At 37.4% G+C, this 24,270-nt stretch overlaps 1 protein-coding gene across 2 annotated transcripts in view; it reads left to right on the top strand.

Moving 5' to 3' along the window:
- RNF2 (ring finger protein 2) overlaps positions 1-20,427 on the top strand; it is a 38,087-nt gene extending 17,660 nt beyond the window's left edge. For both annotated transcript variants that reach the window (XM_043485157.1, XM_043485158.1), the window contains exons 2-7: positions 10,906-10,994; positions 13,639-13,799; positions 14,450-14,665; positions 16,860-17,132; positions 17,951-18,122; positions 18,397-20,427. In XM_043485157.1, the coding sequence (XP_043341092.1) occupies positions 10,908-10,994; positions 13,639-13,799; positions 14,450-14,665; positions 16,860-17,132; positions 17,951-18,122; positions 18,397-18,498 (1,011 nt within the window). In that variant the 5' untranslated portion in view covers positions 10,906-10,907 and the 3' untranslated portion in view covers positions 18,499-20,427. The remainder of the gene's footprint in view (positions 1-10,905; positions 10,995-13,638; positions 13,800-14,449; positions 14,666-16,859; positions 17,133-17,950; positions 18,123-18,396) is intronic.
- Positions 20,428-24,270: the final 3,843 nt, after the last annotated feature.

Here is a 24,270-nt window from a genome sequence, read left to right as displayed (position 1 = left end):
ACCACCAAATATGTGATAATTTGTTACAGCAGTCACAGGAAACTAATACATCAATCATTCTTCAGCGTATAAATGGACTCCCTATACATATAAATATAAAGTATATGGAGTATAAATAACTCCATATACTTTAACTCTTCATCCTTTTGGGGGGGTGGGTATAGTTATAGCTCAAACTCCTTAGACTAGTTCTATTTCAGATACTCTGAAAAGACCAGGCGATTTATATGATTAAAGCAACTGATAAGCATTTTTAGGCACAGGACTCTGAGGTTTAGCTCAGGATATGTTATATTTGAAGCTCCTTTTGGGGAGAAGAGTTTTTATTCATTCTGGAATCTCCCTGGTGGCTGTTCTATAACTCCACTTTGGTAAGAATACACTTTAGACTCTTAAAAAATTTTACAACACAATGTCAGCCCTTTGCCTGTGCATCTGCTATTTAATAGGAATTTTTCTTTCACCCAGACTACAGAAATGTGCACTTGAGACTCTTATTGAGAATGGAGTTAGGAGTTTTTATGACCCAGCTTGTGCCAGGGCATCTTTGAGACTTGAGACTGGTTTACTGGGAGTCTGCCCAAGCTTAAGGATTGTGTAGGTTCTCTACACTTTAGCCCTATATCATTAATGATCAGACAGCAGTGTACCTGGCCTATAGTATCTTCACCTTCTCAAAGGTTATATATGTGTTTGGGGAAAGAGAAGGATAATTTAGGAAACATGGATTTGAATGTCTGTATATGTTATTCAAAGCTGTGGTTTAAGATGCTGTTTTTTTAATGCCATCTAGTGCCCCCTTTTATAAAAAAATCCACAAGTTTCTAGTGGGATTTGAGCCAAAAATGTTTCTAATAACTCCCTTTTTTCCGTTAAGCTTCCAGAAACTACTCTTAGTATCCATCTACATACAGGTTACTAGCAATAGACAACGACACATCTGCCCTTTTCGGTAACTTTTGTTTGTTATAGAAAAGGCCTTAAATTCTTGAGAGCAAATAAGCCTGTCAGTTTGATTAAAATAATTTTTTTTTTAAATCACACAAGGCATACGCTGAAGCATTCTTATATTCCTTTGTTGTTGTTGTTCAGTTGCTAAGTTGTGTCCGACTCTTTGTGACCCTGTGGACTGCAGAACGCCAGGCTCCCCTGTCCTTCACTGTCTTCCGGAGTTTGCTCAAAATTCATGTCCATTGAATCAGTGATGCTATCTAATCATCTCATCCTCTGCCATCACCTTCTTGTTTGCCTTCTAGCTTTCCCAGCATCCAGGTCTTTTCCAATAAGATAGCTCTTTGCATCAGGTGGCCAAAGTATTGGAGCTTCAGCATCAGTCCTTCCAATGAATATTCAAGGTTGATTGATTTCTTTTGGGATTGACTGGTTTGATCTCCTCGCAGTCCGAAGGGACTCAGTAGTCTTCTCTGGCACCACAGTTCAAAAGCATCAGTTCTTTGGTGCTCAGCCTTTTTTATGGCCCAGCTCTCATATTTGTACCTGACTACTAGAAAAACCATAGCTTTGACTCTGTGTACCTTTGTCAGCAAAGTGACATCTCTGCTTCTTAATACACTGTCTAGGTTAGTCATAGCTTTCCTTCCAAGGAGCGTCTTTTAATTTCGTGGCTGCAGTCACCATCCACAGTGATTTTGGAGCCCAAGAAAATAAAATCTATCACTGCTTCTGCTTTTTCCCTTTCTATTTGCCATGACGTGATGGGAATGAGAACCCCATGAAAATGTCTTTTCGAAAATAATAAAATTATTATTTTTAAAAGGGAGTTATGTAAAATTTTTGATTTTTTAATGTTAGTGTCTAAATCATTTTTTACCCTTGTACTTCACCTATTGGGAGCCTAAGAAATAATAGTTCCTATTTATTGAAACAAAGAAAATTATATCTTTTCAGTTTTATGGCTTGTCATTTATAAAATGCCACACATTTTATATGACCATCTCATTCAGCTTTACCAATGACCCTGAAAAGATTTGTCACTTTGCAGATTAAAAGATAAAGCCCTGAGTGTTTGCGCATGGATCCATAGCCAGTAACTGCCAGCGTTAGGATGGAAACTCAAACTGATCCAGTTCCAAAGAACACTGTGCTTTCTAGGTGTCTCATTTATTTTACTATAACAAGGATATCCCTAAAATATGAAGTTCGCTGACTTTATGCTTGAGGAATTTTTGGTTTAGTGGATTTGTCTTTCCTTCTAGGGAAGCCAGAGAATGATCTTGGGAGCAAATATATAGCCTCGTCAAGGAATTTGAGGGTTTTGGAGGTCTCAGAGTTGAATGGAACCTGCATTAGTATTGTCCTCCATTTTTTTCATATGAAACCTGCTCTTTGCCACATTTAACGTCTATAGGGGCTTCCCAGGTGGCTTAGTGGTAAAGAATCCACCTGCATTGCAGGGGATGCAGGGACTGTGGGTAGAGTCCCTGGGTCAGGAAGATCCTCTGAGGGAGAAAAATGGCAACCCACTCCAGTACTTCTCGCCTAGGAAATCCCATGCACAGCGAACCTGGCAGGCTACAGTCCATGGGCCATGAAAGAGTCGGAAATGACTCAGCGACAAAACAACAGCAACAGTGTCTATATGGTTTTTTAATACTCCCCTCAACCAATTTGAGGGTCATAGATTGGGGTGGAATAAAAAGACACTTTGGGGAGCCTTTACATTACTTTGTTTGCCAGGAACTACTAAGTGAATATTTATGTGCAGCCATGTTATGTGTGTTTGTGTGTATTTAGTTGCTCAAGTCATGTCTGACTTTTTGCGACCCCATGGACTGTAGCCTGCCAGGCTCCTCTGTCCATGGGATTTCCCAGGCAAGAATATTGGAGTGGTTTGCTGTTTCCTCCTCCAGGGGATCTTCCTGACCCAGGGATCGAACCCGCATCTCCTGCATTGCAGGTGGATTCTTTACTATGGAGCTACCAGGGAAACCCAACGATGTTATAATTAGCGTCTCAATTCCCTAGATGAATCTCTGAAAGATGAATCCATAATGTAATTGAATTAGTACACAAGTACACATTTTCCAGTAATACAGACACATAACTTAAGTATAATATATTTTTAATGGAAAAAACTTAAAGTAATTTTAATTTCTAAGTTGGGGATTAATGTACTTTTGTCCTGAAGATTAATTTTTGTATTCATTAAAAAAATTTGTCACTTTTCCTAAAGCGTGAATTGCAGGACATGTTTTAGCAACCAAATTCTTTGTGTTAGAATGATAAAAATTTAATAGCCAGATTGTTCCATCCCCGAAACCATGCCACTGCACACTTCCAGTGATTTGAGAATTCCTGTTTCTGTACACCCTTTCTAACAGTATTATCAGTCATCTTAATTTTTGTCAGCATCACAGCCAAAAAATAGAGCATATATAGATAACATTGTCTTGATTTGCAGTTTAGTGATTCGTAGTGAAGTTAAGCATGATTTAATTTTGCTGGCCACTAGTAATTATTGTTAATTACCCATTCATCATTTTGCCTATGTTGAGTTGTCTTTTAAATTGACTTAGGGCAGGATCTGTTATGTATTATGGATTTTGACCTTTGTTGCAAATATTTTCTCTTTGTCAGTTGGCTTATCTTTTGAATTTTCTTATGTCTGTCTTTTCTGGTCTGCTAATTCTAGTATCCCTGCCGTGTCTGGTTCTGATGTTTTGTTTCTCAGATTATGTTTTTGTCATTTGGTATGCCTTGTAATTTTTTCTATTGCCAACATGTACTGGGTAAAAGCAACTGTTGCACAAAGGCTTTTAGTAGTGTGGTGATGAGGTGTTGGGGAAAAGTGACATTTCTGTACTCTTATAATTGGTCTCAGAATGTATTCCTCTGGACTGTGAACTTCACTAGTGGCTGTTAGTTTTTTTTTGTTTGTTTTTTTTTTTAACCCCTTTTAGGTGGGACAGGATGACTAGAATGGACTGGAGTTGGTTATTTCCCTTCCCCATGTCACTTAGGTTCTGATAATATCCCAACAGGTTAGGTTCTGGTTACCTAGTTTTTTCTGAGGGCAGGCTTTGTTAAGAAATAGAGTGCTCTGGCATATTTTAAAATGGTTTCCTTTCCCTCTCTGCTGGAAGCATGAAGGGATTTTTCTCTGATAATTGCTGTGGGAATCTGTTTGGGGTTCTGGAGGTAAATGTGACAGTATTTTGTGGGCTCCCCTCCCTGTGACTGGGTCCTCCTGGAGTTTTAACTCTCATACTTGTCCACGCTCAGCATACTCCAAGACTTTTTCAAGTACAGTTTCCTACCTGACACTGGTTCCTCCTACAATTGAGGTGTTGAGATTCCCAATATTCTGTCTCTCCAGTTTTGGGACAGTCGGTATCCTTCTGTCCTCCCCTCACTTATGGATCCTGGAAGAGTAGTTGATTTTTCAGTCTGTTCACCTTTACATGCAGAACTAGAAATGAAAGTCTTAACCTTTTTTCTTATTTTTTTTTTGAAAAGAGAAAGATAAGCTAGTAAACCTCTTTCTGTAGAATGCATAGCAGTTTCCTTTTTTTCCCCCTTTTCTACCCTTTTCTTTATGGGTAGTCACTTGATGCAAAAAGGCATTTAGTAGTGGCCTCTGAGAAAAACTACTTTTAGTAGTAGTGTTGAGAAAAACTCAACATGCAAAAAAACTAAGATCACGGCATCTGGTCCCATCAGTTCATGGCAAATAGATGGGGAAACAATGGAAACAGTGACAGACTTTATTTGCTTGGGTGCCAAAATCACTGCAGATGGTGGCTGCAGCCATGAAATTAAAGACGCTTGCTCCTTGGAAGAAAAGCTATGACCAACCTAGACAGCATATTAAAAAGCAGAGATGTTACTGACAAAGGTCCATCTAGTCAAAGCAATGGTTTTTCCAGTAGTTGTGTATGGATGTGAGAGTTGGACTGTACAGAAAGCTGAGCACTAAAGAATTGATGCTTTTGAACTTTGGTGTTGGAGAAGACTCTTGAGAGGCCCTTGGACTGCAAGGAGATCCAACCAGTCCATCCTAAAGGAAATCAGTCCTATATATTAATTGGAAGGACTGATGCTGAAGTTGAAACTCCCAATACTTGGGCCACCTGATGTGAAGAACTGACTCATTTGAAAGATCCCGATGCTGGGAAAGATTGAAGGCAGGAGGAGAAGGGGACGACAGAGAAATAGATGGTTGGATGGCATCACCGACCTGATGGATGTGAGTTTGAGCAAGCTCCAGGACTTGGTGAAGGACAGGGAAGCCTGGTGTGCTTCAGTCCATGGGGTCACAAAGAGTTGGACATGACTGAGCGACTGAACTGAACTGAATCACTTGTTGAGTGGTGATGGTCAGTTGTTCAGTCGCTGAAGTCATGTCCAGCTCTTTGCGACCCCGTGGACTGCAGCACACCAGGTTCCCTGTCCTCCATCTGCCAGAGTTTGCTCAGATTCATATGCGTGGAGCTGGTGATGCCATCCAGTTACCTTGAGGTGGTTGTATTGAAAAAGCTTTTGAAACCGCATTGAGGGTCCACAGAAGGACTTTGTGATCTGCCATATGTGACAGTGTGGAAAGTCAGCATGAAAGCCAGGTATTTATGGTCCTTCCAAGAACATTTTGAATATACTATTGATATTTTCCCTTTGGTTATTGAAGCTATGAACTCTCAGCATATAACTGTGACCAGATCTTTTCTCAGGATTTGTTTTGTCTCTGTCACTGCTCCTAAAATTACTTCGTCTGAACTGTAATGCTAATAATTGCTTCACAACTTGGTGTGTCTGCTTTGTGCAAGAAACATTTCTGTTTTGTTGGGTATCCCTTTTCTTATTCAGAAGTGTCATTTGGGTGGGGGTTGGCCCATGGGTAGACTTAGATCTTCTATTTTGTGGCAGGGATCTTCAGGCAGTAGTCAGCTCCTATTGACTGCAAAGAATCTACTTTGTCCGACACCTCATTTCCCTCCTTCACTGGCTTCAGCTGTACTTCCCAGCCTTTCAGATTGTAGTTATTATCTAGGCCATGCATTCTTACTCCTTTTCTCTTTCTTTGATCTATGTATATGTCAGTAGTATGAATATCTAGACGACTCCCAAATACGAGTCATCAAAGTCACAATTCACTCTCACCTGAAAAACAGAAGCTAAATGTGTTTCATGTTCCTGACTTGGGCAAGAATTAGCTGCAGACAGAAATGCAGCTTGTCACTAAATCAAAGAAGGGGAAAGTGTGTATATGATTTGGGGGAAGGGTAGAATTGAGGTTAAATTTAAGTGAAAAATTATATATTGACTTAAAAGCAAAGAGGAACTAGTCCTGGGGAGCTTATCTGTTGGTAACTGCCAGAAGTGGAAATCTGAGCTTCCTGAGTACATGTAGTTCGTGTGCTTTAGGCCAAAGTAGAATTTATAGCTCCCTCTGTATATGTGGATTGTCACATATACAGAAAATGGAAGTTTTCATCTCAGATCCCCTTTTGACCCTCCTTGGACAGATCACAGGAGATGTTACTAAATATTGTTGATATCTTCACTGCTGACATGTTCTTAAAAATTGAGACACACCCTCTGTGTTCTCGTAGACTTCTAACTTTACTGAGGCTTTCAGTGGCGAAGTCAAAGATCTCTCTTGGTAAATGTCACACTGCACTTGAAAATATGTGGGTTATTTTCAAATATCTTTCGATACTGATTTCTAACATAATTCCACAATGATAAGAGAACAGATTCTATTTCAGTATCTTTAGACCATTAAATTTTTGCACTTTGTTTTATGTTAGTGGATATCTTCTAATGTCTCCTGGTTTATTGTCTGGGAACTTGAATAGAACTTGTATCCCACTGTTGTGTGAAAACTGTAGAAATCTTAATTATGTTGAAATGGTTCTCATAGTGATTTTCAGGTCTACTATTATCCTTCTACTTCTCGATATATTCATTCTGTTAATTTTGAGAGTTTGATATTGAAACTCCAACTAAAAAATCTTAATCTACTTAAAAAATAATTTAATATATAGTGGAACTATATGTAACCTTGTTCTGGATTTTCCAAATCTCCTGTAATTGTGTTATCATACTTTCATAATTTAAAAAGAAAAAAGAAAAAAAACAAGGTAGTGGTTTTGGTAGTCAGCAAGATTGTATCCTTTTCTTTTTCTTTCTTTCTTTTTTTTTTTTTGTAACACCTGCTGTGTTATCTGATAAGATGGCATTCATGCGGTAGCATTTAAGACTAGGTACCAGGGAACTTATGATTGATTGTAATACAGATTCAAACAGAAAGACTGGAAAATTTTCAGAAGTCATATTGGTCCTGGTTTTCCAAATGATACTGCGATGTTTTGGAACTGTGGCTAGCTTGTGGTTTACTTCCTAAATCTTAGTTGCCACAGGTATACAAATATCCAAATCAGATAAAATTTGGCTATTTTCAGTGGAACTGATATCTCTAGAAACAAGGCTTTAGGAGAATATTTTATTTGACAGTTTCTATTAGTTTGCTGGCGGAGCGTTTTACAGACAGATGAAAGGAGTGTTCTGTTTATAGTTGACCCCAGGGTAACAGTGTTGGGACATGGGTTAGGATTTAGAGTTCTGAGAAATTCCTCCTGTCTTAGTAGTTTTAGTTCTCTGATGGATGCATTTTGTTATTATAGAGTTTATGGTAGAAAAGTGGCACGTGTGTTTACAGGGAAGCTGTATTTAAAGGTAGTTTACTTTGAGTTGAGTGAATTCCAGAGTCATCTTCAGAGCTGCATCCTTGGTAGGTTTGAGGCCATTGTTCTTTACATACACACATCCCACCCGACCCCACCCCACATATACCCTTTATTTGCTAATATGGAGCAGTGCCTCTTCCACTTATTTTTTCTGATTGCTGTATCTATCAGTATCTTTACAAATAGGTCCTTGAAACTTAAGAGGCTAAAGGATCTTTGTTTTTTTTTTTTATCTGAAGTATCATATGTTTGTTTTAGTTTGTACTTTGTCAGTTTTCTAAAGGTCTCACATTTTCAACTGCTGTGTTGGAAATTATCCAAAGTTGCAAATTTCCGTTCCTTTTTTTTTTTTTTCCAATCCTGTATTTTAGATGTCAGCCTGTTAAGAAAAAGAAGGGCAGGTTCCTTTTACATTGTCTGCTGGGCCTGTCCCACAATACAGGTTGTACACTTTGATGCCCGTTTCTTATGTTTCCTATTTATTGTTCCATTCCTTGCTCACAACCTTGAATTTTAGTCTGACTTGAAAGGCATCAGAAAAGGCTTGTGTATCACTCATGTTTTCTTGCTTTTTCTAGTCCCTTGCATTCCCTAGTCTCCTGTGGAATGTTTTGTACTTTCTTTTTTTCTGTTTTTCCAGCCAGTTTTCAACACTTTATTCATTCAAGAGGCTACAAGTAAATGGAGTCATTAATATAAGCCTGGGATTCCTGGACACAGTGTCTTAACAGAATGAAATCCAATAGCAGCCCTTAGTCTCTCTGCCTTATGGTTTTGGAAAGTTTTTTATTATGACTGTTAACCCTAGACTGTACCTTCCTTTAGTTTCCATTGGTTTATCTACCATTGTAGCAGTCTTAAGTGGGTATGGGTCATTGGTTCTTTTCCTGGGAAAGACCTTGAGGAAAAGGTAGTTCATTTGGAATTTCAGGGGAGACAGTAAAGGGGAACAGAGAATATAAAAGGTGGTGATGCCAAAACATAATGTTGGGTGTATAAGGAGGGCAGGTTTCAGATAATCTGCTTTTTTTCTTTGCTAGAGTCTTTAAAGACATGCTGCTTTGAAGTCCAAGTTTAATTTTAAGGCTTCAGCATACCAGTCAGAAAGACTGGCCATCGTGTATTTGGTACTTTTTCTCCTCTTCTCTAGAGCTTGTTTTGGTTGCGTTGATGACATGCTGCATACAGTAGGATCAAGCAGTGCTCATAAAGTGGTGGCTTCTTGTTGTTTAGTTGCTAAGTTGTGTCCCACTCTTGTGCGACCCCGTGGACTGTAGCCCACCAGGCCTCTCTGTCCATGGGACTTCCCAGGCAAGAGTACCGGAGTGGGCCGCTGTTTTTCTCCAGAGGATCTTCCCAACTCAGGGAACAAACCTGTGTCTCTTGTGTTGACAAGCGGATTCTTTACCACTGAGCCGCCTGGGAAGCCCATAAAGTGGTGGCTAGAAACCATGATTTAGTCCCTAAAGTACAGAAATGTTAACCTTAGTCCCTGAGTACAGAAATGAAGAACGGCCTCCTCCATTAAACAAAGTGATGTCTCTTTTAGATATCTCCTTGTGAACGTTTTTAGAGAGGCTTATGGCAAAGTTTGTTGCTCCAGAGAGCAGACACTGGTCTCTTGGGTCTCTTGTATCCGTTGGCTGCTAAAGTTTAACTACATAGCAGTTAGTAGAGCCTATGCCATCATTTGATCCTCTGAAGATTGAATGATACAGAAAAGAGTATTTCATCAAGGAGAAGTTTCTTTCACAAAATTCTTTCAATTTATGATTCTCAGAGAATGGAGTTAAAGCATTCAGGGAGATACTCAAAGAACCACAGGATACTAATCATAGAATTAACAAACTCAGCTAGTCTAGTGCCTGTGCAGCTCGGCTATAATAGTTGAGAAAAGTTGCTCAGATTCCAGATTACTGTAGGGGACACTGATCAGGGATCATACAGGGCTGAATGACAATTTTAGTTCAAGGACAAAAGGCTTAAGGAATGTTTGTTTGGGAGTCCACTAGTTCCAATAAGCAAAATGAACAAGTCTTTAGGGTAGACTCAGTGGACAGCCTCAAAATTATAAACAAAATGCATGATTCACTCAAATTTGAAAAATTTGAACATTTCACATTTTTGCTTGGACAAAGGCAAAACTTCATGTGGAAATGTAGCTTTCTGTCCACGAGACAATGTGAATTGAATTTTAGAGGGGACTAGAATTTAGGTTAAAGTTCAGTGAAGTGCTTTTACTTATAAAAGCAAAGTTGAGTTAATTGCTCATTAGGTGGAGTCGAGCAGATATTTTTAAATGGTATCTGGTAAAAGTGGGAAATTCAGCATCCTGGATACAGATAGATCATGTCCTTCGTTGTTCATGTGCCAGTGTAGAGAATATATGACGTACTGTGATGATGCAAATTGTGTCTTTAGGCAAGTGTGATATTTTTCCTTCTCACTGTCTACTGGACCACTTTCCCTCCCTTAGTGCTCCGTTAAATAACTAGAACTCAAGGAGACCTTGAGATTGTATCAGATGGTGAGCAGTAGGAGGAACTAGGACATTCAGCCAGAAGTAAAGAAAAATCAGGTGGGATATGATAACAGTGTCCAAATATTTGCAAGACTGTTGTGTAGCAAAATGGTTCGACTTAATCAGCTTGCCTCCAGAGGGCAAGCTGTAGCGGGGATGGGTAGCAGTTTTGGACTCACCATTAGGAGGAGCTTTCTGAATTAGAAGCTGACTTTAGTAGACGGGAGTCTCCGTGAGTGGAGCTGTGAAAGTAGAGGCAGGATGACCGGTGGCTTAAAGTGCTCAGAAGGTGGATTCTGTGTCTCTGGGAAAAACTGAACCTGGTGACCATGCTGAGAAGTCTGACATTTTCCTGACTTAGTTCTGAGTTCCATGACCACTAGTTTCAGAAAGACACGTGTTATTTTGGGTGAAGAGGATTTTCTATACATTAGTAATAGTGAAGCATTCTCTGTATGTGGACTGTTAGGTGTTCAGAGATCAGTGATAGCCTCTTGCTGTCAAGTAGCTTGTATTTATAAATGGAAATATTCTCGATCTTTTCTTCATTTCCATTCTTGAACTAGTGTGTACTTTTTTTAAATTATAATTCTCAGGATTTACAGTGTCTAAAAATTAGTTTTGAGATTTACTTCCCTTTCAGATACTAAAGTGTTTTTCTCTCGTCTTTATTCCTAGCAATGTCTCAGGCTGTGCAGACAAATGGAACTCAGCCATTAAGCAAAACATGGGAACTCAGTTTATATGAACTACAACGAACACCTCAGGTAATGTAGACCAAGATAATTTAGGGAAAGTATGAGACATATGTAAATTGGAATATATTTTTAGAAAATGAAAATTTGAAAGAACATAACTGTAATAATACATTTATATACAAAATAGTCCTAATTTTTGGGTATGTTGGTTGACCATTCATTGAAGAGATAATTTGAGGTCCTAAACTAGGGACTAGTGTAAAGTGGTGAATAAAACAGATGTGGGATCATCTCAGGGAGTTTAGGCATCAAGCAGGTAAATTACACATATGAGAAGTTGTATATAGGAAAGTTGCTCGATGCTGTAGTAATAACAGGGTAACTAGGGAAGACTATTTTGAGAAGGTGAAGATGGGAAAGACTGGGAGAGGAACAAGGTTGAAGGAGATAAACATCCTTAAAACTGAAGTCTGAAAGTTTGAAATGCCTGTAAGACAAGCAGAAATGCTACCTAGGGGTTTGGGCTAAATATAAAGTTTTACGACATGTCTGTGCATTTTGACCACAGGAATGCCAGATTGCCTAGAGAGAGATGAGCAGAAGGCTCAGAACTTCATCCAGAGGAGCTTCAGCATTTAGAAATTAAGTAATGGGAAAGGAGACTGAGAAGGAACAGCCAGAGAAATGGGAGGAAAAATGGGAGATGAGGAGAGGAGATAAAAAAAGAGGACAGAGTGTTTCAAGGAGGATGCAGCTACTGTGTTCACTACTACTGAGAGGATGAGTAAGATGAGGATTACAAAGTGAACACTCGAGTTGGCAGTATATAGTTGGTAACCCTTGAGAAGAATAGATTCACTTGAGTAGGCTGTGCTGTGTTAAAGAGGGAGGAGGGGAGGTGAAGATGAATAGGTAATGTTTTAGAAAAGTTTGGCTGTGCAGAGGAGCCGAAATGAGTGAAAACTTGAGGGGAGCGTAGAATCAGGAAGTTTTGAATTTCGTTAATGAGAAGTGGAGCTACTCTCAGCCCAGCTCCCTTTGCACACAGCTCTAAGGTTCACGTTTCCCTGCCACAACCCTGTTAATCCAGGTTGATGTAGTGAGGAGGGAGAGATTGCTGAAGTCTGAGAGCAGACAGAATAACTGAAAGGGGAGTATGCTTGAGAAGGTTGCGTACATTTGATAGGAAGTGGTGTACTTTCTCCTTGTGATAAGAACGAGGAAGATGCTTTATAAAGATCAGGTAGGGAGAAAATGAGAGCTCCCTTTTAATGAATTTGAGGTAAGGTAATCTGTTTAACATTTACATGATAGTAGGTCTGCAGATAGAAGAAAAGGTGTGAAAAACAGTGTAGTGAAAAGAAAAGTGAGTTTTTACTGATACCAGTCTGGTTGTGTGATTCCTCCCCTTTTCCCCTCTGCAGTGCTACACAGATACACAGGTGCAGACATGCAAACCTGGATGGATGGTTTATCCAGGCTTGGGATTTTGCTAGGCAAGTTTTCAAGAGGCCAAGGGGGACAGGCTTGATTACTAGCTGGGTCATCATCATACCCTGTGTGATTCATAAAATGGAGGTTATAATTCCTAAGTCAAAAGTTTGTGTACATATTAAACTAAGTAAAATACAGAAAGTGCTTTATATAGAAAGGTTGAAATATGAGAGAGACTTGATAAGGGACAAGTATCTACAGTTTCATTGTCTTTTCTTGTGGAGTCATCAATCTTTGACCCTAGAGAGAAAACACAAACGTGATGGAGAGCCAGTGGAAATAGGAAGTGTCAGTAACCCAGTTGGAAGCCCTTATTTCTACCTGCATCTTCCTTTTCAGTGGCCACTAACTAGACCTCTTTCCTCAATCCATAGGAGCCTGTATCCGTGCCTTCGTTCTCAGTACTGCCTTGTGGGAAGGGTCAGTAGTGGTAGTGATGGAGAAAGTAGGAGTCACTAATCTGTGCCTTTGGAAGATGTGGCCTGAATTCTACATTGGAACTCCAAATGCGTTTCTCACTGACAACAATTTTAGTCATGACAATTAGAGATACTAATACTTTTTACTTGAGACAGATGTGCTATAGTTTAAATCAGTTTGTAGGTTAGCCTGAGAACCTGACCACTTGGTAGAAAACTGCTCTGTGGATCAAGATTTTTTAAGGTTCAAAAAGTGATTTTAAAACAAAATCCTGTTAAACTGTGCATACAGAATATTTAAATTCACATTTTAAAATCTTTTAATGGATGGCATGAAATATATAGTTTATTATCAAAATGTTGCACTTTTGCAGATGGAAGAACTTTTAGGGTTCCTGTAGCCTTAACTTCCTCATTTTGCAGGTAAGAAGACAGTGTTAAAAGTTTTAGAGTTGCAGAGCTAGTTGTTGAACTAGAACCTAAGCCATCTGACTCCATATTCAGTGCTGTTTTAAAATTATACCAGACTAATTTACCATTAGTTGTCTTTTAAATATATGATATGCTATCTTTACAATTATGATAACAGATTTATATAATACTTTGGTGCTGGGGCTTAGGGAAGTTGAAGGAGATTACAGATAAAACAAGATTGGTTGTGAATTGACAGTGATGGCGACTGGATGATGGCTACACAGGTGTTCATTTTTGTCTCTTCTGTATTCTTGTATATTTGAACTTGTCCATAACTTAAAAAAAAATATTAGGTAGCGTGTAATTTTAAAGTGATGTCTTTACAGGAGGCAATAACAGATGGCTTAGAAATTGTGGTTTCACCTCGAAGCCTACACAGTGAATTAATGTGCCCAATTTGTTTGGATATGTTGAAGAACACCATGACTACAAAAGAGTGCTTACATCGTTTTTGTGCAGACTGCATTATCACAGCCCTCAGAAGTGGGTATGTTAAAATGAATGATACCTAGGTATTTAAATTATGTGAGGACAGTATTCTAGTGCTCTGTGGGTTTTAAGAAATACATATTCATTTGAGAATTGGAAATTTATCTAAAGTCTAGGTTGTAATTGTTGGAGAATCTTTGTTTTGAAACAGTTGGTTTTATATAATTTTAGAAGCTTTTCAAAATGAGTTTTTATTTTGAGGAAACTACAAAGCTTGAAACCATGGTTTTTCCACTTCTTACGTATGTAAAATAATATGATGATGAAAGCTATTTTAATAAAATAATTGATAACATGAATATATATTAGTGGATAGTTTTTCCTTGTATGGCATGGATATCAGAAAGGGGAACTTAAAATTAGGAAAGATTAGATTTTCATTTCTAAAATGGTTATATATAAATTATCATAGGGAAGTATTTAGATTTTTCTCTATTGGCAAGTAGTAGAGAGTATCTCAGGTTTCAGAGATCGTGCTTATAGCCACTAGAAAGATATTCATGAAAAGTCAGGTTAATCAGTTTAAATTTCTGTGACTTAGTAAAGGTATTGGGAAAAGGATGATAATAATCTGGAAGCTGACTATTTTTGTCTTCAGCCCAAAGATACTGGCGTAACTTACATTTTCTTTTCCCTCTCTTTATTTAGCAATAAAGAATGCCCTACCTGTCGGAAAAAGCTAGTTTCCAAAAGATCACTGAGACCAGACCCAAACTTTGATGCACTCATCAGCAAAATTTATCCAAGTCGTGATGAGTATGAAGCTCATCAAGAAAGAGTATTAGCCAGGATCAACAAGCACAATAATCAGCAAGCACTCAGTCACAGCATTGAGGAAGGACTGAAGATACAGGCTATGAACAGGTACGTGGGCAAGAAGGCCAGATGGGGTGGACATTTTTCTGAATATTTTATTACATACTGAATTTACTTAACACCTTCCATTTTGAAAGAGATAAAATGCAGTAACCAACAGTAGTTCTGTGTAATTAGTTTTTCATGCAGGTATAATATATGTCTCCTGGGATAATAGGGGATTCCTTCTAAAGTGATAGAATCTTCAAAACAAAACCAAACCTCACCTCTCATATACCCACTTCTCTCTCCACTCACCACTGTACTTCTCTTCTTCTCTTCTTAAGAGTTGTCTGTGCTCACCAGCTCCAGTTTCTTCCCATTTTGAACACCCCCAGTCAGGCTTTACCCCCACCCCTCATATCACCCTTGTCAAAGTTACCATTGACCTCCATGTGGAAAAATCTAGTCGCTGATTCTGAGATCTCGTCTTACTTAATATTTTACACAGTTAATTTCTCTTTGATTGGTTTTCTTTCCCTGGCTTTCAAGAGATCATATTCTCCTGGTTCCCTTTGTATGTCGTTAGCTGTTTCTCTTCTGCAAACTTAACATGTTCAGTACTAAGTTGTCAGTTTTTGCCTCCTACTTCTCGTCTTTCTTGCTATTTCAGTTGATGGAAATATCATCATCACACTTGCTTTAGCCAAAAATTTTGGAGTTACTGTTAATCTCTCTCTTTTTTTCCCAGTCTGTATACCAGTCTGTGAGTAAATATATTTTTAGCTTTTCCAATAATATATCCAAGTTGGTATAAGCAGCGACTGTCTTTCGTTTGAAGTATTGAAGTAGCCTCCTGATTGGTCTTTCTACTTTCCATGCTTACCACCACACCATCTGTTCTCAGCACAACAGCCAGAATGATAAGGTGAAAGTCAGGTCCAAGTTCTCCTTTGCTTTGAGACCTCTAATAGCTTCTCTTCACATTCAAGCTAAAAGACCTTAATGGTAGCTTCCAAAGCCCTGTATAATCTGAGCACTTTCCTCACCTCCATTCTTTTTTCTGCTCTGACATCTCCTTATATGTTTAGGCCTCAGGGAGAGTCAGGACTTTCCAAAGCCACATCCCAGTCTAGTGGTTTTCACCTTGGCTGAACATCAGAATCACTTGGGAAGTTTTTGAATCCTAGAGCCTCAAAGTTATCACTCCAGGCTAAGTAAATAAAAATCTTTGATTGGGGAACAGGCATTCATATTTAAAGGTTCTAGAAGTGATTCTGAAATGCAGACTTTCAGTCTTCTACCCGGAGAAAGAATCCCCTTTGTGAAATCCTTTATAGATAGACTTTTGATTTTGCTTGAACATTTCTAGTGGTGAGAGTATGTGATAGAAGCTTCGTTCAGTTGCTAGCAATATTAAAGCTTCTTCGGTGTTTTTCAGACTTCAGCAAGATTGTTTCTGCCTTGACACCTTTATACTTACTGTTCTGTCTTTCAGGAACCTCTTCTAGATAATCTGCATGGCACACACTGTTTCTTCAGCTGTCTGCTAAGTTCCCATCTTCCACCCCAATTATAAAATGATGGTATTAACTGCCTTGACGGTTGTTTTAATGAATAAATAAGATGTGTACACAAAGCACCTTGCCCAGTTAACCGGTTTGTAGTATTTGAGCTTGTTAGAGAGATGCTTCTGTATTCATGCTCTATATTTAGATATCTCATCTTTTGCATTGAAATAATTTTGCATTGTATTAGCCGGCTTTGGGTGAGGTCAGCAGGCAGAGAGTGCTTAACATATCTGAATTATACCTTTCTTTCAATTTAAAATCTCATAAGAAAAGTATCCAAATGTAAATAAGTATTTGCCAGTAGTCCCTATAATCAAAAAAGAAAAATTTTCAATGAATGTAAGTATTTGTTAAATTTGTTCACATGTTTGCCTGTGTGTGTTTCCCTAAACTTGCCAGGGACATGTGGGAAATAGATGGCCGTTATTCAACTTGGAGCAAATTCAGTTACTAAGATGTTTTTAGAATTTAGGTCTTTTTTTTTTTGGTCCACACAAGTGGCTTCAAGATCTCAATTCCCCGACCAAGGATTGAACCCACGCCACAGCAATGAAAGTCTGGAACCCTAACCTCTAGGCTACCAGGGAACTTAGAATTTAATAACTTCAATAAATGTACTTCAAACTTGATGCATTTAGAGTCTACATGTAAATTCCATGCAACCTGTTTTGTGTTATTTTCCTCTTAACTAGATTACAGCGAGGTAAGAAACAACAGATTGAAAACGGTAGCGGAGCAGAAGACAATGGAGACAGTTCTCACTGCAGTAACGCATCCACGCACAGCAATCAGGAAGCAGGACCTAGTAACAAACGGACCAAAACATCTGATGATTCCGGGCTTGAGCTTGATAATAATAATGCAACAGTGGCAATTGACCCAGTAATGGATGGCGCTAGTGAAATTGAATTAGTATTCAGGCCTCATCCCACACTTATGGAAAAAGATGACAGTGCACAGACAAGGTAAGTGTGGGTTAGTTTCAGATTATCTGAATTTAGAATGTTTCCTTTGGAATTAAAAAGCAATTTCAGGGAAGAACTAAGGGTGATACTTGTCATCCCATTGTTTGCCAGAGTCAGTTGGATATTTTAGCTGCCTGCATTGTTGTTTTCTTTATTCCTGATGTGCTTGCCATCTGCAGTTGCATATCTGAAAGGAATGACCCTCCTCGGTAGAGGAGGAGAAAGGTCATTTAAATTTCTTAATAATGCTCTAAAATTTTCTGCTGGCCAGGATGTCTGCTTTATCGTATCTCTCCAGAGAGCACACTACCTGCCATTAAGCGCAGATACACATCAGGTTGAGTGAGTGAGTGAATGATATACCATGCTTTAAAAAAACCCTGAAAATTAGCACTTAATGCGCATTCTGAAAAACCTAAAATTAATTAATTCTTAGACAAGAAGAAATTTGCTTATATGCTTAGTAGTATTCTTGCTGCTGTAGATTCAGAACTGATCGTTGGGGTTGAGTGGTATGTTCTTTCTTTCCTCTCAGTGCAGTATGTATTTCTATTTGATTTTTGTTATTTTATGTCATATATTATGGATGGTAAGGTAGGTAGCGCTTTCATGGCCTGGTGGATGTGACCTTGACCTTTTCTCTCTTCCTGTACCTTTCAATAAGAAATTTTTAGATAATAGAGGAATAAATTTGATATTATTTTGTCAATAATTGGGACATTTGCATTTTGTATGGCTTTTGGGAAATGTGTTTTATAATTTACATATATTTTTATCATTAATCTACAAATAAAGGTTTTAATGATTTGTTTTTCCAGATACATAAAGACTTCAGGTAATGCCACTGTTGATCACTTATCCAAGTACCTGGCTGTGAGGCTAGCTTTAGAAGAACTTCGAAGCAAAGGAGAATCAAACCAGATGAACCTTGATACGGCCAGTGAGAAGCAGTATACCATTTACATAGCAACAGCCAGTGGCCAGTTCACTGTAAGTTTTTAAAACAATACGCTGTTGATATTGGGGGCACGTTGAACATCTGAGGGTGGCAAGTTGTGGGGTGGAGCCTAATAAAATGGTGCATACACTGAAGAGAAATTGCAGCAGAGTAGTTAACTTGATATATCTGTTTTTCTTTCATGAATGGTATAAGTGACAAGAAGTTCATCCTAAGTTTTTTTTTTTTAAGATGGACTTTAATGTAGTTCCATCTGACTATACTGTGCTTTGAGTAGTTTTCATAATTGTTTCTTTTTTGTTTTAGGTGTTAAATGGCTCTTTTTCTTTGGAATTGGTCAGTGAGAAATACTGGAAGGTGAACAAACCCATGGAACTTTATTATGCACCCACAAAGGAGCACAAATGAGATTTTACTAAAACCAGTTCTGAGAATGAACTTTTTTATAGCCTATTTCTTTAATATTAAAGATGTACCGTCATTACTTTTATGGACAGAACATTGGATATGTTATTCAGTTTTCTTTCTGAGCCAGATTCGTTTACACTATTAGAATCTTTTCCCCTTAATTTAAGATCTCCTTTTTGGAAGGAACTGCAATTATTCAGTACTTTTTTTCCTTTAAAAAGTATATCTAAATTGTATGTTTTCACAAAGTGTGGTTCCGTTTGGAGCATCTTGGAACTTTTGACCCAGGAATTTTTCATAGTTCTGTATTCTTGAGTGAAGATTCAGTTGGCCATCTTTCTCCCTCCCTTCAAAAGTTTTTTAGGCCTACAGAATGTTAAATAATACGTATTCTGACTTTTTTTCCTGGAGTCTTGTATATTTATAGTTTTCTATATAAGCTGTAGTATCTTCATGAAGACCAAGGCTCAAATTTACTGTGCTTAAAAAACAATTCTCATAGGATTATTATTTTCATGGTATTTTCTTCCATAGTATCTCATTTTTAAAGAAAAGTTCTTTATGAACTTAGTGTCCCATTGTCATGCAATGTTATTTTCTTCCATTTTTGTCCCTCTAAATTTGGAATTTCTGATCCTGGGAAAGAGAACCAAACAAGATCTCAAGTTCTGTGAGAACTTGGTTCATTCACAGATTTCATTGAAAAAAGAAAAATTAAATTGTTCTTATGTAGTCTTCAAGTGTGTATTTTAAAGTCTTTTTCTTTGTATTTTATTGTCACCTCATTTCCTTTATTATGTGTATGTTTTTTCCTATTAAAATGCCAGAGACATGGAGATATTTTGCACTTTAGCCTTGATGAAAAGTACAAGATATGTTCAAAGCTTCCCTAATTCTTTTCTTATTGGTAGCTGCATAAGTTTCAAAAATAACATGGCACATAGAACTAACAATAGGGAAAATTTGCTTCTGTTTGGAAAGTGTGTTTAGCATTTTGGGTTGCCATATCAGTTTATAAATTTGGTGCTCTGCTAATTACACTGTATCTAGAGAAGCAAGCTAATGGAGCTTGAACCCTGCCTTGATGTGTAGTGAAAGATAATTCTGTAGAAGAATGTCAGCCAGAATGTTAAAGTCATTCTATTCTTCTTAATTTAGTTTTATAATGAAGGACAGTGTGTGGTGTTTGGACCCAAAAGGCTTTATGATTACAGGTCAGAAGTAAGATTGACTTGTGTTGTTATTTTTTGTCTCTGTCCTGATTTCAGGTATGTTTCCAAGTTTATATTATCACAGTATTTATGAAAACATGTTTGCATTGGGAAATTAACCATAAAAGGTTTTTACCAGGGGAAAGTTACCCTCCAGTACCATTGTAACTGAAAGCCTGTCTAGTCATTGTAAATATTTACCTGTCATTTTTGACAGATTGGGGCCAGCTTGATGTTTTAAATATTCACCCCAATATGAAAACTTAACGGCTTGTTCAATTTTTTACCATTTTATTGAAAATATTTAAAATCTGTTTTTACAATTTTTTTCTTTTTGGGTAATCTGTGCCATGAAGTTTGAAAACCACCAAATATCAAGGAAAATTTTGTATTCAGTTCCTTTTCTGGTGTAATGTTAAATTGTATAGATTATTAATGCATGTCCGCTGAATATAACCCTGGTTTTGTGATATAACTGCTTAGATTTTATTGGTGACATTAGATTAGTGGTTGCATTAAACAACTAAATTTCCATTGTGATTAATTGACATTTGTCTTTAAGCAAAAAGTTATTTGTGAATATAAGCTTTGTGCTTAGAGAATGTATGTGTTTTTATCCATCAGTATGGGAGGACATAAATTCTTTGCATCATTAGTGAATTTACTGGATGTGTAATCCTTTGCAAAATATAATTACAGGTATTTGATAGAGCACTGAGTGTATAGTGTTGTGTGTGTGTGTGTGTGTGTATATGTTTGTGTGTGTTGGAGGGTGGGTACTGTTAAACATAGTATTAACTATGAGTGTTTCATGAAGTATTATCCAAGTAACTTCTATAATCACCTTCTCAACTGAGGAATGAAAGATTCACTAAATAGGGCCTTTGGCTAATACATTATCATTTTAAAATTTATGATTATGGTAAAATATATATAACCTAATTTATCAGTTTAACCATACAATTGAATGACATTAAGATACATTCACAGTGTTGTTTAACCATCACCACTATTTCTGGAACTATCATCCCAATCAGAAATTGTACCTGATAAGTGATACATTCCAGATAAACTCTATTTTTCTTTGAATTTGACTATTTTAGGCACGTATATATGTGGAATCATGCTTCGTCCTTTGTGTGTTAATGTCTCTTAGCATAATGGTTTTAAGGTCCATCCAAGTTGTAGCATATATCAGAATTCCATTCCTTTTTATGGCTGAACAATATTCCACTGTATCCATTCATCTGTTGATGGGTACTTAGATTGATGGAAACTTTTTGCTATTGTAAATAATACTGCTGTGACCATTTTTGTACAAGTATCTGTTTTGAGTTCTTTAAATTCTTTTGGATATACACTTAGGAGTGAAGTTGCTGAATCACATGTTAATTCTATATTTAATTTTTTGAGGAACTTCAGACTTTTCCACAATGGCTGCACCATTTTACAATCCCATCAGTAATACAGGATTCCACTCTCTCCACTTCTTCACTAACACTTATTGTTTTTGTTTTCAGTAGCTGTACTTATGGGTATACAGTGTTATTTAATTGTGATTCTGAGTTGCATTTCCCTAATGGCTTGTGATGCTAAGCATACTTTCATGTGCTTACTGGCCATTTGTATATCTTCTGTGGAGAAATACCCATTTAAGTCTTTTGACCATTTTTAATTGGATTGTTTGTGTGTGTTATAGAAGTTCTTAATATATTCTGGATATTAATCTGTCATCTGATATATGATTTAATCATATATTTCTCCCATTCTACGGGCTGGCTTTTCACTCTTTCAGAAGTGTCCTGTGATATACAAAAGTTTTTAATTTTGATAAGTTCCAATTTTTCTATTTGTTGCCTGTGCTTCTGGTGTCATGTCCAAGAATGCATTTCCAAATCTAATATTATAAAGATTTTCCTCCAAGAGTTTAGGTCTTTTTTTCCAACTTGAGTTTTGTATATGGCAAAAGATAAGAAATCAGCTTTGTTTGCATTTGGATATGAAGTTTCCCCAGCACCATTTGTTGAAAAGATTGCCCTTTCTCCACTGAATTGTCTTGGCAGCCTAATTTTCAGTTAATGAAAATCAGTTGACCATATATATATCATGGTTTATTTATGGGCTTGTATTCCATTGGTCTGTATGACTTTTCTTTTGCCAGTACCACTCTGTTTTGATTATTATACCTTTGTAATTAGTTTTACATTATCATTTTAAATCTTCTGAACACTGGGAAGGACAATATTTCACTTGTACCTTTGAGAAAATTGAGTCTTAGGACTCTTAACTTGGAGAACTAAACATGAAATAATTGAAATGCCAAATGAGGAAAGATCTCTTTTAAATTCCCATCACATTTCTACTTAGAAATATTTGGTTTACTAAGTCTTAGAAACATAATAGAAAGGAAAAGTAATTAAGTGTTCCATTGTTGTAACTATAAAAATGGCTTCTTTGACAACTTTTCTGAATTAATGGAGTAAGGAAGGACCTCTGAAAATCTGTTATTCCATAAAAACAATGAAAGTTCCATAAAAACACTAAAAGTTGTCAAAATCAACTTTGTCAGAACTCTAAAAAAATAACTAAAAGCTTCCAGTTGTCTAAAAAGCATTTATTTGACAGAAACTGTAACAACATGGTTTGTAACATTTTAAATTTCCCTGACCATCTTTCCTCAGTTCCAGGTCAGCCTTGAAAAGGAGCAGCCTCGCAACCGTGCCCACTGTTAAAACCAGCAGCCTAGTAGCCACTGGAGGGAACTTGAAGCTCCACAGAAAGCCCACTCTAGAGAACTGTCACTATTTGACCTGTCCGGTAGCTCACTGAAAAGCTGTGTTCTTGAGTTTTGTCTTTATTTGACCTCACTCTACTCACTCTGTGCAAACATCTCTATCTTTAGTCTGTTTACCATAGAAGCTGCTTGAGGCTGTGATAACAGCTGAGGCTAAACAGATGCTGACCAAAAAAACAAAACAAAACAAAAATGTCATGTCTGTAGAGGGCTTTGAAAAGTTCCAGCATATTCCTGGGAATCTAGAAGGCTGCATGTATAAGATGTATGCATACCCAAAAGAAAAATGAAGGCATTAATCTAACCTGTGACAGAACTTGAGGCTCTGTAAGTAGGAAGTGAAAGCTAAGGCAGAGTTGTAAACTGCATGTTGAAGTGTTGAAGGCATAGCCCAACAGTTTCAAAGAGCACTTCTTCAAGATTAGGAGTTAACTGTTTAAAGGCATTAAAGGACATTTCTGTCCAATCATTAGCTAACCTCTAAGCTAACAAAATGGAGAAGGAAATGGCAACCACTCCAGTTTTCTTGCCTGGAGAATTTCATGAACAGAGGAGCCTGGCAAAAAGGACGCTCTTTGTCCTTGGGGTCGCAAAGAGTTGGACACGACTGAGCAAATATCACTCACATTTAAGCTAGCAAAACAGAATATGATGGTCACACACAGCAAAAAAATTGCAGACTTTACAGAATCAGTCCAAGAAGTTCTAACACAGCTACACCTGAGGAGGGGAAGGGATTCTGTGTTCAGAGTTGGCATGTTATATTATTTTAAATGTTTAGTTCTCAACAAAAATTTACAAGACTTGCAAAGAAAGTGTCTGGGACAAAGCCCAGGTGTTGAACTTATTAAGCAAAAATTTTGTTAGCCTTTAAAAGCTTGTTTGGAGAACTAGAAGAAACCATGTCTTAAAAGCTAGATTTGAGAATAATCTTTCTCCAAATAGAGAATAACAATAAAGAGAAATTATGATAAAAGAAGCAAATAGAAATCCTGGATTGGAAAACTATAACAGGTGAAATAAATTCAATAGAGTCCCTCAAAAGCAGATTTGAACTGCTAGAAATATTCAACAAATTTGAACGAGAGGTTATCACTTGAGAGTAGCCTAATCAGAAAAAAAGAAATAGAAACACAGTATTGTAAATCAGCTATATTGCAATATGAAATAAAACTTAAAGGAATGAAGGGGAAAAACTGCAGAGATGTGTGGGACACTATCAAGTGTAATAGCATAATGGGGGTCCTAGAAGGAGAGAAGAGGTTACAGTATATTTGGAGAAATAATTGCCTCAAACTTCAGGATTTTCCAAAAAAGAATATGCACATCTGAGAAGCCAAACTAGTGCTAAATAAGACAGGCTTTGAGAAACAGCAAGAGAAAAGTGGTCACATGTGAGGAATCTTTAATAAGATTAACAGCTTGCTTCTCATAGGAAGTCATGGAGGCCCAGAGGCTCTGCAAGAAAAACTCAACCTAGAATTCTATATGCAGCAAAATTACTCCTCAAAAATGAAAGAAATTAAGATGCACAGAGCAAATTTGTCAGTAGCAGACCTGCCTACCTTACAGGAAATACTGAAGACTCCTTCATGCAGAAATGAAAGGACGTTAGATAGTAAGTTGAATCCACACAAAAATTAGCACTGGTAAAGTTAACTACGTAAAATGAAACATAAAGGGTGGTAGGGACTTTTCGATTGTCCAGTGGCTAAGACTCCACGTTCCCAATGCAGGGGGCTCAGGTTTGATCACTGCTCAGGGTTG

The sequence above is a fragment of the Cervus canadensis genome, chromosome 13 (genome assembly GCF_019320065.1).
Source record: "Cervus canadensis isolate Bull #8, Minnesota chromosome 13, ASM1932006v1, whole genome shotgun sequence".
NCBI classification, from domain to species: Eukaryota; Metazoa; Chordata; class Mammalia; order Artiodactyla; family Cervidae; genus Cervus; species Cervus canadensis.
Note: the sequence above shows the minus strand (reverse complement) of the source record. Positions and strands in the feature narration are given on the sequence as shown.